We start from the raw sequence: 15,750 nt of genomic DNA, 5'->3' as shown, positions 1-15,750 counted from the left end.
CTGCACGCTTGACTTTTCTCAGTTCATGGGCAGTTATTTTGCGCCTTGGTTTTTCCACACGCTTCTTGCGACCCTGTTGACTATTTTGAATACATACAGTGTAAGAAATAACAATGCAAGGCTGTTTTACCGGTATTTATGGGACTGGTTTAATATTCACATTTTCTGTTTACAGTAGTTCAATGAAGAGCACTGACTATAAGAAATTACTGTCTACAGGAAGCATGCTGCTTAAAGCAAAACTGGGAGGTGTGCAGAAATTTGCTAGAGTATCTGAGCCAAGCCTTAAGGAATTTTGATTGCCGGTAAGAAACCAACATGGTATAAAAAAGGTGTTCAATGTGCTTTAAGTTCTTTTTGTTATTTAGTCTCTTCAAACTGCATTTTATGATTAATTGAAAATGATCTACGTTTTGGAATCATCTTAGCTACGAATGTATATTTAGTGGAAAAACTGTATAATGTGAGTGTAACTCCTAATCTACCACTTATCAAGCATGTTACTGGCGCTTAATAATTTAGTTTTTATTTGTTTGAGTCACTTTTGAAAAAGCTAAGCAGAAGTTATTTGGAGACGACAGTGACTGCCGTTGGTTGAAAAGAGAGGTAAAAAAAACTTCAGTGGTGTTGCACACCATTTTATATTATTTTTTAAAGTCATTATTCAATACGTTGTTATTGTTAACCCTTTAAAGCGTCAGAGCTGCACGCTCCGTTTTGTGTAACTATTTTTAAATCCCTGTAGAACCTGAACCGTGTAAGCTAGTGCAATAAATTTTTTTGCATATGAAACCAGAGGAGTTGTACTTACATCTTATGCCATCAGCTTGTCCTCGGTCACGGTTTCCTTCCACATATAGCTTTGCAAAAACTGCATAAAAAGCGCTTGCAGGAACAAAAACATAATATTCCAGAAACACGCTTTGCCGATCCGATCAGCTGTTCGTAACACTTCCCACAGTGAAACAGACGTCAGCACGAATTATAGCATATCCGCCATTTCCTGCCCAAAACCGGAAGTGACGTCATTTTCGTGGAAAATGTAGTTTTTTACTTATAGGCCTTAAAAGCTTATACTGGTGTTTTTATAAGTCACGTTTGACTTTTCTGAATAGTTTCTGCTTAGAACTCGAATTGCACTGCTGGAAATAGTTTATTTTGATGCACCTGCTGTTTCCTGTGCGAATTTGCATCATAGGATTGTTTTTTCGTTTTTCCTGCAGTATATAAAAATTGCTGTATCTCCAAAATAAAACTATGAAGACACTCAAAATAAATTTCCTGTTGTTGTAAACTATTTTTTGCAACTTTTTTGTATTTAAAGTTTTGAGGGATAAACCTCTTAAATTTCTCCAAGTAGAAATGTATGTAAAAAACAAAACAAAAACGATTTTCAATTTTTTTGTAGTTTATTGCACTTTTTTGCAATTAATGTAGTTACTATGGACTTAATGCATACATATTATTAAAATATGGGCTATAACAGTTGTATAGCAACTTGAAATGCTCCTACAAATGGCACTACAACATGTAAAAAAATAACATAAGCTCTGGCGGACTTGGTTCTATAGTAGGTCGTAAGGGTTAAATAAATATCGTCAAATAATCGAGATCTCAATTTCAGTGAAAATAATCATGATTATCATTTTTGCCATAATCGAGCAGCCCTAATGTCATGTAATCTTTTTGTTTACTCAAACTTGTGTGCTTGTTTCCAGCATTTGCAAAGTTTGGTGTGCCAGCTGTAACAAAAGGAGTGAAAGTTTTTGATAGTTCAGGGACTGAGTTGGATGATGATATATTTGAGGATATAGTAACAGATCCCTCAACTGGGGTATTAACCATCAAATATGAAAAAGGTTTGTTTGAGTGATGTGTGTTTCACTGGATGTCATTTTTTTAATATCATTATTACATTGTTTATTAAAAAGAGTTTATAAAATGTGTCTATAGAGGGACCATGTAAACTCATTTGTTTTGCTCCTGTTTTTGAGGTCTGGAAACAGCTGCTGCAGAAGTGTCTCCTGAGCAGTCCCAGTTATCATTGCCACATTCATCAGATTCACAGGATATGGTCATCCTTTCAGACAGCCCTTTGAGGAAACATCAGAAGCTGGATGCAGAAGTTAAGCAAGTAAGAGTTAGCAGATTTCCACATTCTTCTAACAGTGTCATTTTTGTTTGTAGTTTAAGTGCTCTGAACTGCAGTGGTTATATCAACATGTAGAATGTTTTTTTTTATTGTGTTTTCCAGTTGGTGGAATCGATTCTCACCAGCAAACCTGGTGGAGAACGTATAATAAATGAATACAATCGGACCAAGTCCCTGGTGGATGAAACCAGAAGAAAAACATACTGGTCAACATACTTGACAGACTTGACAGAAAAAAATGGGTAATTTATTTCTGGCCCTGTGATTTTACTATCATTTTCAAATTATTTTAAATCTCTATGAATTCCAGGGAAGCTGACTAGTTCTTTTCCTTTTGATCTTGCAGTACATCACCACCACGACAGGTAAAAGAAATGTATGCCAGAGGAATTGTAACCTTTTTCTCTTACCTCAGTGGCCTGTACTCCAAAAATGGCTATGTAAGTAGCCCATAGTAATAACTGATACAACCAAAATCACGTTTAAACATTTTAAATCCTGCTAAAATGTATGTTCTTATCAACTCTTCATTGTTACATAACTTATTTTGTTTATTCATTTATCAGTGTCTGTACATGTCACTCTCCAAGGAACATTATTATGATGGCGAGGGTAGCACCGGGTACTTGGCCTGGAGGATTAAAGCCATACAGAGATGCACTGCTAAAGGGAGGCGATTATCATCTGGAGGTAACATTTATAATTCAGTGGAAATACATAATACAGTTCCACATTGTGGTTCTTTATTAATAATGGTTATTAAATGTTGTTATTAGTTTTGATAAAGATGTATTTCATATTGTCTAGCACCAGGAGATGGATCATCGAGTGAAGACCAGTGTGGTGGACCAACTGTCAGACGAGAGTTGCAGTTTGTTACAGAGAAGTTACTGAGTGAGGATGAGTGCAAGCATACAATCTCTCTGATGAAACATTCAGCTGATGAAGACACAGTCAAGAAGAAGATGAAGTTGACATTTGTTTATCGACACAACATGGTCCTTGGCCTCCTGGGCCCCATTTCAGGAAGCCGGTTTAGAAAACTCAGAGTGAAAAACGATACTCAGGGTTGAGTAACCCCGAACTGTCCAACTCGGAATATTCGGTTTCAGAAAGGCTGATAACAATTAGTTCAATCAACGCGGAGTTGCTTTAACCCCAAGTTAAGCGCGCGCACGAGGATACATAAAGCCCTGATTAGTGGAGCACAGATTAAGCGAATTACCATGGAGAAGGAGGGAAAGAAGGCGCGGTCAATGTATTTTACAGCGCTTGAGGCCGAAATTCTGATGGCAGCATATGCTGATAACATGCAAATTTTGCAGAAAAAAAGTAACACAGCCTCAGCTGCAAAAGAAAGGGAGCATGCATGGCAAAACATAGCCGACAGAGTCAATGCGTGAGTGTTAATTTAAACATTGATCTAGGGATTTCCACCCATTTAACACGTTATTTTATTATATTTTATTTTGTATTTTATACCTTTTATTTTGTGATGTGATTTGAGCGCAGGTGCAACCCAACAGGCCCCCAACGTTCCTGGCAGCAAGTAAAAATGAAATATAAAAATATAGTCCAAACAGGTAAGGTGTAATTGTATTATGAGCCATAGTGCTTGGTCTGTTTGTCCTATGTAAATCAATTGCAGTTAGAGGCTACATTAATTTCCCCTCTGTAAGCACTTATTGAAATTATCTGAGCACATTATAAGTACATATTTGCTTACTCTGTATGCTCAAATGTGACCCATTATGGCCACTAGAAAAAAAGCGGAGGCCCGAAAAACAGGTGGGGGTCCTCCACCACCACCACTCACAGAGCCTGGCCACTTGGCTTCCACATTTGTGATAATGTTGGCAGCATCACATATGATCTTCACAGTGCAGAGAACACAAATTAGCATCCATTACTATAATGAAATAATTTGTTAGTTTGAAATGCTACAGGGAACTATGTACCTGTACATTAATGCTGTGGAAAGACTTCCTGTTCACATAGTCTCCTTCATTTACTGAAGGAGCAATGATTGGAATGTGAGTGCCATCTATACAGCCAATCACGCCTGGGAACCGTGAAAATAAATGTAAAATTTAAGTAGTAGTTCAAGTATCACCACATCATGTATTAAGTTTTGTTCATCCTGCTACCTGCAATTTTGTGGCATCCCTCTTTGATAAATCTTGTGGGTCTATGACCGGGGAACACCACAGACGAGTACAGGAGACGTTTCAGTGCAACTGTAACATTCCTGACTGCCCGACAGACGGTAGCCTTGGGAACGTGCTCAGCATCACCAATATTATACAGAAAGCTCCCGTTTGCAAAAAACCGAAGTGCAATACAAATAATATGTACAGAACTGAGAGAATGTCCGCGATGTGTCACATGCGCAATATATGGCCTGAGGATGTTATCCAAATAAATTATTGATTGTGCTGAGAAACGGTAACGTTCGCACAGGAAATCATCAGGTAATGATAAAATGTCCATACCCGCTCTGATCACTCTCTCCCGGCGGAGAGCTCTGCGGAGTATTTGGGCTTCAAGATCTACTGGCTCTTCAAGGAAGGGACACGCCATGTCTGACACTTCCTACTGTCAGGTTTCCGACAAAGAGGCGGGGACAGTCAGGGTTAGTTGTAGTGAACCTGCTAGGGGGCAGGTTAGCTTCACGGAGTGTGTCGTCATAGTGACTCACTCAGGCTTCAGCTGAACTCGCTTTGTGAAACCGAAAACCCAGAGTTTTCGTTAACTCAGGGTATACTTACTCAGAGTTTGCACTAAACCGGCTTTCTGAAACAGGGCCCTGCTGTCAAGCAACATACTGTCTGTTTTTCCACGTTTCAAAGATATCAAAGGCTTGGTGAATATTTGTCATTACTTTGACAATGTAAACACACTTTAATATTTTGTAGATAGCAGATATAATTCTCTATCCCTGTTACAGATCGAACAGGATTTTGTACTGATGTTTGGTGAGGATGTATCAGGCAGGTTGCTGGAGAGGTGGCCAACAACATTCAAAAGAAAGATTATCCAACAAGGCAGAAAGCTTCCTTCTACCAGTGACCTGGAAGAACTCTTGCTGGCAGCTGACTCACCTGAGGATGTCACTGAAGTTAATTGGTGAGCTGTTGTTTCTTTGATTAGCACATTCATAGCATATATAATGTTTGTCACAGAACAGTTATCCTTTTTGTCTTTTGGATCTACTCAAACATTTTATCAATGCATTGAAATATATTGTTGATGATGACTCAACTTTATTAAAAACAAATAATTTTTGCAGGCTGGGACAGTGACCTCTCAGCAATTCTATTGCTATTACATCTGATTCCACCATCTGGTCAGGGTCGGAAGAGACCAGGAAAGGTGTCAGCTTCTCAAGCAGAAAGGCGTCTTGTGGTCTTCAAGAAGGTTTGTGTTTCTTTTCTATTTTTATGTTATGAATTACCAGTTTAAGAAACACTTGATTCTTATTGCCTGTCTGTATTTGTCTTTTCAGACTGGAACAAATATCCAAGAGCACCTTGATTCCATCACTACCAGCACTCAACCCTACCTCCTGGCTGTTGGGGTGAAAAAGAATGACATCCACCGGTTCTTCATTATTCTTGACAAGAATGCCATGCCATGCAAGTCTACCTCTTCACTTGGTACTGTTGATGAACTGTTTAAAGCACATTTTGTGTTTGGCACATCTTACAAACACTATGCTTCACAACATGTACATGTTCATCCAGACCACAGGTTTTAGAAAATATTTAAATACCAAACACCTTAACTATTTTGACCAGCAGGCTGACACTGATGTTAATCTACAGCCTGATGTGGCAGTTAAAGAAGTTAGCACTACAGGGGAGGTGATGTCAACTAATGTAGAAGAAACACCCACAACATCTGAAAAGGTCAAATAAGAGCACTTTGGATAGGTGTGCCTCTGCTGTTGCACAGCTCAGGGCAGCTGGATTAAGCCAATCTACTGTGAGTAGTTTTGTCTCCTCAATGGAGGAAGTGTTTTTTGAGATTCATACTCAGGCTAAAGATGCAGCCTTGCAGAGTGTACCTTTACAGTACACCACAAGTAAAAATAAATATAATAGTAATAAAATAAAGCATTGGGAGTCCTTTAGTCTGGAAAGATTAGCTTTAGGACCAGGAAAGATGGTGACACTTGGAGAGCTGGAAGAAGGTCCAGAATTTGCTTGGAGCTGTGTTGTCTACCAGTTTGTTTTCAGCTAAGTGGATAATAACACACAGTACAGAGTACCGCCCTGACTTTATCATCTGTACAGATGTAGTGTCTGAGATTCTGCTTTTTTGTAAGATCAAAAGTATTGTTGTGAAAGATGACATTGTGTTGCTCTGCGGAAAACTGATGGAAACCCTGTGTTTTGATGACCATCATCATGCATTTAGGGTCAGACTGCATCCCAATATGGTGCTGAAGGTGTTGAACATAAATGAGCTGTGTTGCTTCTTCAAATCAAGTATGGCATTTCAGATTCCTCCCTGTGTGTCGTTCCATATTGCCGTTTTATGCCGAACTAAATTCATTGTTTTAAAGTGTTTTATACACTACATGAGATGTTTTTATATTTTGAGCCTGACATAAAAATAAAGCTGTTAAATGTATTATCTAGTTGTGGTTTTTGCTCACTTGTTTTATATGTAAAAGCATTATTAAAAACCAGGTTTTCATGCTGCAAAACAGTGAATTGAGTGTAAAGGTAACACTACAGGAAGAGTTTTAGTAACATTACTTGGTGTAAAATTAATTACAAATTTTACTCTATGAGAGCTAATTTTTCACTAGAGATTAGTGTATGAATAACACAGTATAGAGTAACATCAACTCCCATCAGAGTTCTTTGAACCCCCAGTGTTAATTTCAAATAACACAATTCAGTGTTAAAAATCAGCGGGATTTTACTCAAATAGAGTTAATTTATCACTAGGATAGAGTAAATAATATGACACTACTAGTAGTGTTAAGTTGATTTAACACTATGCGGTGTTACTCAGTGTTAAATTTTTACTCTATTTAGAGTTAAATTTACTCTAAAATTTTAACACTATAGAAAGAGTTGATTTAACACCAATTCTGAATGGCACCAAATAGACTCGGAAACAGTGTTAAATGTAACTCTTTAAGTGTTAGTTTGACACTGCAAATTTTACTGTGTACATTTAAGCTATATAGTTCCCTCTGTGATAATTCTGCTATGAATGCCTCTTATTAACTTTTATGCTTTTACAACCCACTATGAGCAAACACTCAGCAACAGTGGGAAGGAAAAACTCCCTTCTTGAAGGAAAAAACCTCTGGTAGAACCAGGAAATCTGTCTAAACTAGTTGGGGGTTAGAGCAACAGATGCAAGTCTTCAGATCATTTGCAGTGTGACTGTCTTTGTGCACACTTTAACCTGATTCAGTTTTCTTATTTGTCAAAATGCACCATGGGTAAAAACAAAACAACAAAACAAAACAAAATAGTAATGAAGGAGAATCCTCAGCAAAGATGAATTAAACAAGTTTTATTTTGATCAAATTTTACTTTAAGTAAAACACATCTTTATTTGATGACATTGAAGTCATCAAATAAAGACAGTTTTGATGGAGCTCCTGACCCAGCCCAAGCTCTCTATGAAGACGAGGAAAAACTCCCCAGGGGGCCAGATCGATGGGAAGAAACCTCGGGAAAGCCCATTCAAAGAGAGATCCCCTTTCCTGGGATGGCTGGGGGGGTTACAGGAACTCCAAAAAAGCTAAATTTTTATTTATTTTCTTTTTAAGATTGACCCACTCTATCTATTCCTGTCCAACAGAAAAAAGAAAGGAAGTTACTACAATGTATCACACTTACATGATAAGGTGTGAATTGTGTGTTTGTGTGTGTTATCTTAGCCAGGGGTGAAGCTGGAGCTCCTCCAGTGTTGGGCGCTTCTCCGGGGCTAAAGCTAAACATGCGTCCAAGAAATTCCGGCATTCTTGAAAGAAAGAAAAGATCAAAAAGATGAAGATGATAGTTCTAGTGAATCTGGAAGTGTGAAGTTTTCTTACCTGTGGACAGACGCTTTTTGATGCTCAGTTGCTTTGTGAGGAACCTCGCGGTACTAAAGTATCGTGCATGAAGCGCTTCATACAACACCACTCCCATTTGCCACACCGTGGTGGGTCCACACCTGTAGCAGCTCCTAATGTACCACTCGGGAGGGATGTGAAGAGGAGTGCCTAACAAACAGACACAATTACAATTTCTTCTAAAACAAAAGACACAAATTGTTACATCTGTGAAAAGCAAGAGCAGAATATGTTACCATAGAAGATGCGATACAGAGATCGCTGTTTAACAAAGCAGCTCAGTCCAAAGTCAATGATGCGAACTCGAGGCACATCTGAGCCGGTCTCAATCAGAATGTTTTGTCCCTTGATGTCCCGATGAAAGATGTGTTTCTCCTCAAGTTCCTTTACAGCATCAACTAGTTGCTTCAGAATGACCTGGAAAAGATGAAAAACACAATAATGAGTTAATGCTTTTCTGCCTTGATTGAATGCTGTACAGTCTAAGGCTCTTCCAGTCAACTTACCTTGGCCGTGTCCTCTGTTAAAGTTCTTCCATTTTCTGCTTTGTATTTTTGCAGGTCCACAGCGGGGACAGGTCTCTCCAGCACCAGGATCAGCTCTTTGCCAAGGTCGAACCACTCCAGCAAGGACACAGGTGCTGATATTCCCACTGACCCTTCTGCTTCACCTGCAAGTTTAAGCATAATGGCCACTTCCACCGAGAGCATCTTCCCATTTTCATCCTGAAATATTACAACAAAGTGGATGATGAGGAACGCCGCATTCAATCCAGTAATGTGAAACTAATTCAAGTGTTGGACGCTTACCGCCACTTTGCAGTAGACTTTATTTTTGGGAATGTGTTTGATGGCAACCTAGAAGACACAGAGCATTGGTGAGCATTTCCTCAGTATGACATAATGAAAGGTGGAAACACAGCAGACGTCTCAGTTTACGATATTATCCATTATCTGCGTCACTGCCTGTGTTACTACCATCATCTGAACACTTACTGGAAAACGATCTTCTATCCGGTAGCCAGCAAACACTGCTCCACAGCCTCCTTCTCCGAGCTGGTGCTCCTCCACATATCTGGCTTGGAATTCACCTGAACAGACAAAACAGCAAATCTGGTTTTATTACAGCTGTGACACAAATTACTCTCCTCTGTAGCCTAAATGTTCCTTCTGCCCTTCCCCTGAATATAAAACCCAAGCTGCTTGCTACTTACGTTTTTGGTCTGCCACTGATTTTTTGCCCTGGTCCACATTCCTTTTTTTTTTCTTGAGTGGCTCTCTGTTGTCTCCCGCGGCCTTTCTTTTGCCATTTTTTGCGCACTCCTGTTTGTTGTTCAAGTCTGGAGATGTGGAAAACACCAAAAGCACATCAGCTCACTGGATGATAGACACAAACACTAAACACCAATATCTTAAACCTAGCAACCACACTTAATCTACCCCCTTATTCAACTAATTAGCCTACCTTTACCAGAGTCCAACGAGAAGGATGCTTGCTCCTCGTCACCGCTCATATGGTCGAGAAGTTTAGCCTTCTTTGCTTTCTTTGTTGTGCCCTCTTCATCTTGCACAACCTTGCGCTTCACACCTTTGACCACATCTGAGCTGGTGGAAGGACCAGCCTGCTCAGCGACCCTCCTCCTTTTTATTGGGGTCTTCTTTTCAGGACTGGCCTTTCTTTTAGCAGTCCTGCTCTTACAATCTATAAACGACAACAACACAGTGGTGAAAAAGAGTCCCCGACATCAGGACTGGAAGCAGTTTGATGGCAAAGAATTTGAAATTGCTTTTGCTTAAATTATCACAAGTTTATTCTTGGGATAAAAAAAACTGACCAGTGCGAATTGATACTAGGTTCACTAAGTCTTAGATCTTGATGACACTTGTTGGTCTGTTTTTACTGTTGAGTCCAAGAATAAACTTATTACATTATTTTACCAAAAGACCGGTAACCTTTCTTTGATTAGACATCTTGTATTAAAGCTATTTTCAATCAAACATATGATTCAAATACTCTAAAAATGATTCACACGGTGTCAACATTTCTAGGATTTGGATTTTACCAGGATTTTATTTTATTATTTTACTTACCTTGATCTCCTGAATCTTTCTTATCAGCTGGAGTGGTCATTTTTCTTGTTTCCTTTTTCATTGTAATTTTGGAGAACTTTTAAAATCGAAAATGTAAACCGTAATGAGTTAAGATTGAGTTAATATTCCTTCAAATGTGCACCTTTCAAATGCTTGACTTTTCTAACTGAATTCTGTAAGTGAGCTTTATAAGTAAACTCTGGAAACTACGGCAACACAACATAGAATCTTGCCTTTCAGTGACTTCACTGACTGCCAGCAGTTCAAAGTAGTTTACAGAAAAACACTCTGGCAAACAAAGCCATAATATTTCATATAATTCAATCATTTCATATCAGTTAAACGGTTTCTTTCATTATCGTTCATCGTTTGTATAAAGACCTCATGTATGGATGACAGTATGAAGATTTGTGGTTGACCACACACTAATACAGGGAGTGCAGAATTATTAGGCAAGTTGTATTTTTGAGGAATAATTTTATTATTGAACAACAACCATGTTCTCAATGAACCCAAAAAACTCATTAATATCAAAGCTGAATGTTTTTGGAAGTAGTTTTTAGTTTGTTTTTAGTTTGAGCTATTTTAGGGGGATATCTGTGTGTGCAGGTGACTATTACTGTGCATAATTATTAGGCAACGTAACAAAAAACAAATAAATACCCATTTCAATTATTTATTTTTACCAGTGAAACCAATATAACATCTCCACATTCACAAATATACATTTCTGACATTCAAAAACAAAACAAAAACAAATCAGCGACCAATATAGCCACCTTTCTTTGCAAGGACACTCAAAAGCCTGCCATCCATGGATTCTGTCAGTGTTTTGATCTGTTCACCATCAACATTGCGTGCAGCAGCAACCACAGCCTCCCAGACACTGTTCAGAGAGGTGTACTGTTTTCCCTCCTTGTAAATCTCACATTTGATGATGGACCACAGGTTCTCAATGGGGTTCAGATCAGGTGAACAAGGAGGCCATGTCATTAGTTTTTCTTCTTTTATACCCTTTCTTGCCAGCCACGCTGTGGAGTACTTGGACGCGTGTGATGGAGCATTGTCCTGCATGAAAATCATGTTTTTCTTGAAGGATGCAGACTTCTTCCTGTACCACTGCTTGAAGAAGGTGTCTTCCAGAAACTGGCAGTAGGACTGGGAGTTGAGCTTGACTCCATCCTCAACCCGAAAAGGCCCCACAAGCTCATCTTTGATGATACCAGCCCAAACCAGTACTCCACCTCCACCTTGCTGGCGTCTGAGTCGGACTGGAGCTCTCTGCCCTTTACCAATCCAGCCACGGGCCCATCCATCTGGCCCATCAAGACTCACTCTCATTTCATCAGTCCATAAAACCTTAGAAAAACCAGTCTTGAGATATTTCTTGGCCCAGTCTTGACGTTTCAGCTTGTGTGTCTTGTTCAGTGGTGGTCGTCTTTCAGCCTTTCTTACCTTGGCCATGTCTCTGAGTATTGCACACCTTGTGCTTTTGGGCACTCCAGTGATGTTGCAGCTCTGAAATATGGCCAAACTGGTGGCAAGTGGCATCTTGGCAGCTGCACGCTTGACTTTTCTCAGTTCATGGGCAGTTATTTTGCGCCTTGGTTTTTCCACACGCTTCTTGCGACCCTGTTGACTATTTTGAATACATACAGTGTAAGAAATAACAATGCAAGGCTGTTTTACCGGTATTTATGGGACTGGTTTAATATTCACATTTTCTGTTTACAGTAGTTCAATGAAGAGCACTGACTATAAGAAATTACTGTCTACAGGAAGCATGCTGCTTAAAGCAAAACTGGGAGGTGTGCAGAAATTTGCTAGAGTATCTGAGCCAAGCCTTAAGGAATTTTGATTGCCGGTAAGAAACCAACATGGTATAAAAAAGGTGTTCAATGTGCTTTAAGTTCTTTTTGTTATTTAGTCTCTTCAAACTGCATTTTATGATTAATTGAAAATGATCTACGTTTTGGAATCATCTTAGCTACGAATGTATATTTAGTGGAAAAACTGTATAATGTGAGTGTAACTCCTAATCTACCACTTATCAAGCATGTTACTGGCGCTTAATAATTTAGTTTTTATTTGTTTGAGTCACTTTTGAAAAAGCTAAGCAGAAGTTATTTGGAGACGACAGTGACTGCCGTTGGTTGAAAAGAGAGGTAAAAAAAACTTCAGTGGTGTTGCACACCATTTTATATTATTTTTTAAAGTCATTATTCAATACGTTGTTATTGTTAACCCTTTAAAGCGTCAGAGCTGCACGCTCCGTTTTGTGTAACTATTTTTAAATCCCTGTAGAACCTGAACCGTGTAAGCTAGTGCAATAAATTTTTTTGCATATGAAACCAGAGGAGTTGTACTTACATCTTATGCCATCAGCTTGTCCTCGGTCACGGTTTCCTTCCACATATAGCTTTGCAAAAACTGCATAAAAAGCGCTTGCAGGAACAAAAACATAATATTCCAGAAACACGCTTTGCCGATCCGATCAGCTGTTCGTAACACTTCCCACAGTGAAACAGACGTCAGCACGAATTATAGCATATCCGCCATTTCCTGCCCAAAACCGGAAGTGACGTCATTTTCGTGGAAAATGTAGTTTTTTACTTATAGGCCTTAAAAGCTTATACTGGTGTTTTTATAAGTCACGTTTGACTTTTCTGAATAGTTTCTGCTTAGAACTCGAATTGCACTGCTGGAAATAGTTTATTTTGATGCACCTGCTGTTTTCTTTGCGAATTTGCATCATAGGATTGTTTTTTCGTTTTTCCTGCAGTATATAAAAATTGCTGTATCTCCAAAATAAAACTATGAAGACACTCAAAATAAATTTCCTGTTGTTGTAAACTATTTTTTGCAACTTTTTTGTATTTAAAGTTTTGAGGGATAAACCTCTTAAATTTCTCCAAGTAGAAATGTATGTAAAACAAAAAACAAAAACGATTTTCAATTTTTTTGTAGTTTATTGCACTTTTTTGCAATTAATGTAGTTACTATGGACTTAATGCATACATATTATTAAAATATGGGCTATAACAGTTGTATAGCAACTTGAAATGCTCCTACAAATGGCACTACAACATGTAAAAAAATAACATAAGCTCTGGCGGACTTGGTTCTATAGTAGGTCGTAAGGGTTAAATAAATATCGTCAAATAATCGAGAGCTCAATTTCAGTGAAAATAATCATGATTATCATTTTTGCCATAATCGAGCAGCCCTAATGTCATGTAATCTTTTTGTTTACTCAAACTTGTGTGCTTGTTTCCAGCATTTGCAAAGTTTGGTGTGCCAGCTGTAACAAAAGGAGTGAAAGTTTTTGATAGTTCAGGGACTGAGTTGGATGATGATATATTTGAGGATATAGTAACAGATCCCTCAACTGGGGTATTAACCATCAAATATGAAAAAGGTTTGTTTGAGTGATGTGTGTTTCACTGGATGTCATTTTTTAAATATCATTATTACATTGTTTATTAAAAAGAGTTTATAAAATGTGTCTATAGAGGGACCATGTAAACTCATTTGTTTTGCTCCTGTTTTTGAGGTCTGGAAACAGCTGCTGCAGAAGTGTCTCCTGAGCAGTCCCAGTTATCATTGCCACATTCATCAGATTCACAGGATATGGTCATCCTTTCAGACAGCCCTTTGAGGAAACATCAGAAGCTGGATGCAGAAGTTAAGCAAGTAAGAGTTAGCAGATTTCCACATTCTTCTAACAGTGTCATTTTTGTTTGTAGTTTAAGTGCTCTGAACTGCAGTGGTTATATCAACATGTAGAATGTTTTTTTTTATTGTGTTTTCCAGTTGGTGGAATCGATTCTCACCAGCAAACCTGGTGGAGAACGTATAATAAATGAATACAATCAGACCAAGTCCCTGGTGGATGAAACCAGAAGAAAAACATACTGGTCAACATACTTGACAGAAAAAAATGGGTAATCTATTTCTGGCCCTGTGATTTTACTATCATTTTCAAATTATTTTAAATCTCTATGAATTCCAGGGAAGCTGACTAGTTCTTTTCCTTTTGATCTTGCAGTACATCACCACCACGACAGGTAAAAGAAATGTATGCCAGAGGAATTGTAACCTTTTTCTCTTACCTCAGTGGCCTGTACTCCAAAAATGGCTATGTAAGTAGCCCATAGTAATAACTGATACAACCAAAATCACGTTTAAACATTTTAAATCCTGCTAAAATGTATGTTCTTATCAACTCTTCATTGTTACATAACTTATTTTGTTTATTCATTTATCAGTGTCTGTACATGTCACTCTCCAAGGAACATTATTATGATGGCGAGGGTAGCACCGGGTACTTGGCCTGGAGGATTAAAGCCATACAGAGATGCACTGCTAAAGGGAGGCGATTATCATCTGGAGGTAACATTTATAATTCAGTGGAAATACATAATACAGTTCCACATTGTGGTTCTTTATTAATAATGGTTATTAAATGTTGTTATTAGTTTTGATAAAGCTGTATTTCATATTGTCTAGCACCAGGAGATGGATCATCGAGTGAAGACCAGTGTGGTGGACCAACTGTCAGACGAGAGTTGCAGTTTGTTACAGAGAAGTTACTGAGTGAGGATGAGTGCAAGCATACAATCTCTCTGATGAAACATTCAGCTGATGAAGACACAGTCAAGAAGAAGATGAAGTTGACATTTGTTTATCGACACAACATGGTCCTTGGCCTCCTGGGCCCTATTTCAGGAAGCCGGTTTAGAAAACTCAGAGTGAAAAACGATACTCAGGGTTGAGTAACCCCGAACTGTCCAACTCGGAATATTCGGTTTCAGAAAGGCTGATAACAATTAGTTCAATCAACGCGGAGTTGCTTTAACCCCAAGTTAAGCGCGCGCACGAGGATACATAAAGCCCTGATTAGTGGAGCACAGATTAAGCGAATTACCATGGAGAAGGAGGGAAAGAAGGCGCGGTCAATGTATTTTACAGCGCTTGAGGCCGAAATTCTGATGGCAGCATATGCTGATAACATGCAAATTTTGCAGAAAAAAAGTAACACAGCCTCAGCTGCAAAAGAAAGGGAGCATGCATGGCAAAACATAGCCGACAGAGTCAATGCGTGAGTGTTAATTTAAACATTGATCTAGGGATTTCCACCCATTTAACACGTTATTTTATTATATTTTATTTTGTATTTTATACCTTTTATTTTGTGATGTGATTTGAGCGCAGGTGCAACCCAACAGGCCCCCAACGTTCCTGGCAGCAAGTAAAAATGAAATATAAAAATATAGTCCAAACAGGTAAGGTGTAATTGTATTATGAGCCATAGTGCTTGGTCTGTTTGTCCTATGTAAATCAATTGCAGTTAGAGGCTACATTAATTTCCCCTCTGTAAGCACTTATTGAAATTATCTGAGCACATTATAAGTACATATTTG

The 15,750-nt window shown here is 38.5% G+C and overlaps 1 protein-coding gene and 1 long non-coding RNA gene across 2 annotated transcripts; one reads left to right on the top strand and one right to left on the bottom strand.

The window, feature by feature from the left end:
- Positions 1 to 4,915: 4,915 nt before the first annotated feature.
- On the top strand, positions 4,916 to 6,089 carry LOC308400108. Its single transcript, XR_013972314.1, has 3 exons — positions 4,916 to 5,278; positions 5,442 to 5,569; positions 5,658 to 6,089. It is a non-coding gene; the product is annotated as an uncharacterized lncRNA (long non-coding RNA).
- Positions 6,090 to 8,051: 1,962 nt separating this feature from the next.
- Positions 8,052 to 10,367, bottom strand: LOC308399855 (serine/threonine-protein kinase pim-2-like; the record flags this gene model as incomplete). Its single annotated transcript, XM_080887267.1, has 8 exons — positions 8,052 to 8,143; positions 8,217 to 8,387; positions 8,474 to 8,654; positions 8,744 to 8,962; positions 9,047 to 9,094; positions 9,233 to 9,327; positions 9,702 to 9,938; positions 10,328 to 10,367. 8 exons carry the CDS (start codon positions 10,365 to 10,367, stop codon positions 8,052 to 8,054), a joined length of 1,083 nt encoding a protein of 360 aa, XP_080743393.1.
- Positions 10,368 to 15,750: the final 5,383 nt, after the last annotated feature.

The sequence above is a fragment of the Rhamphochromis sp. 'chilingali' genome (assembly GCF_963969265.1).
Source record: "Rhamphochromis sp. 'chilingali' genome assembly, chromosome: 7".
NCBI classification, from domain to species: domain Eukaryota; kingdom Metazoa; phylum Chordata; class Actinopteri; order Cichliformes; family Cichlidae; genus Rhamphochromis; species Rhamphochromis sp. 'chilingali'.
Note: the sequence above shows the minus strand (reverse complement) of the source record. Positions and strands in the feature narration are given on the sequence as shown.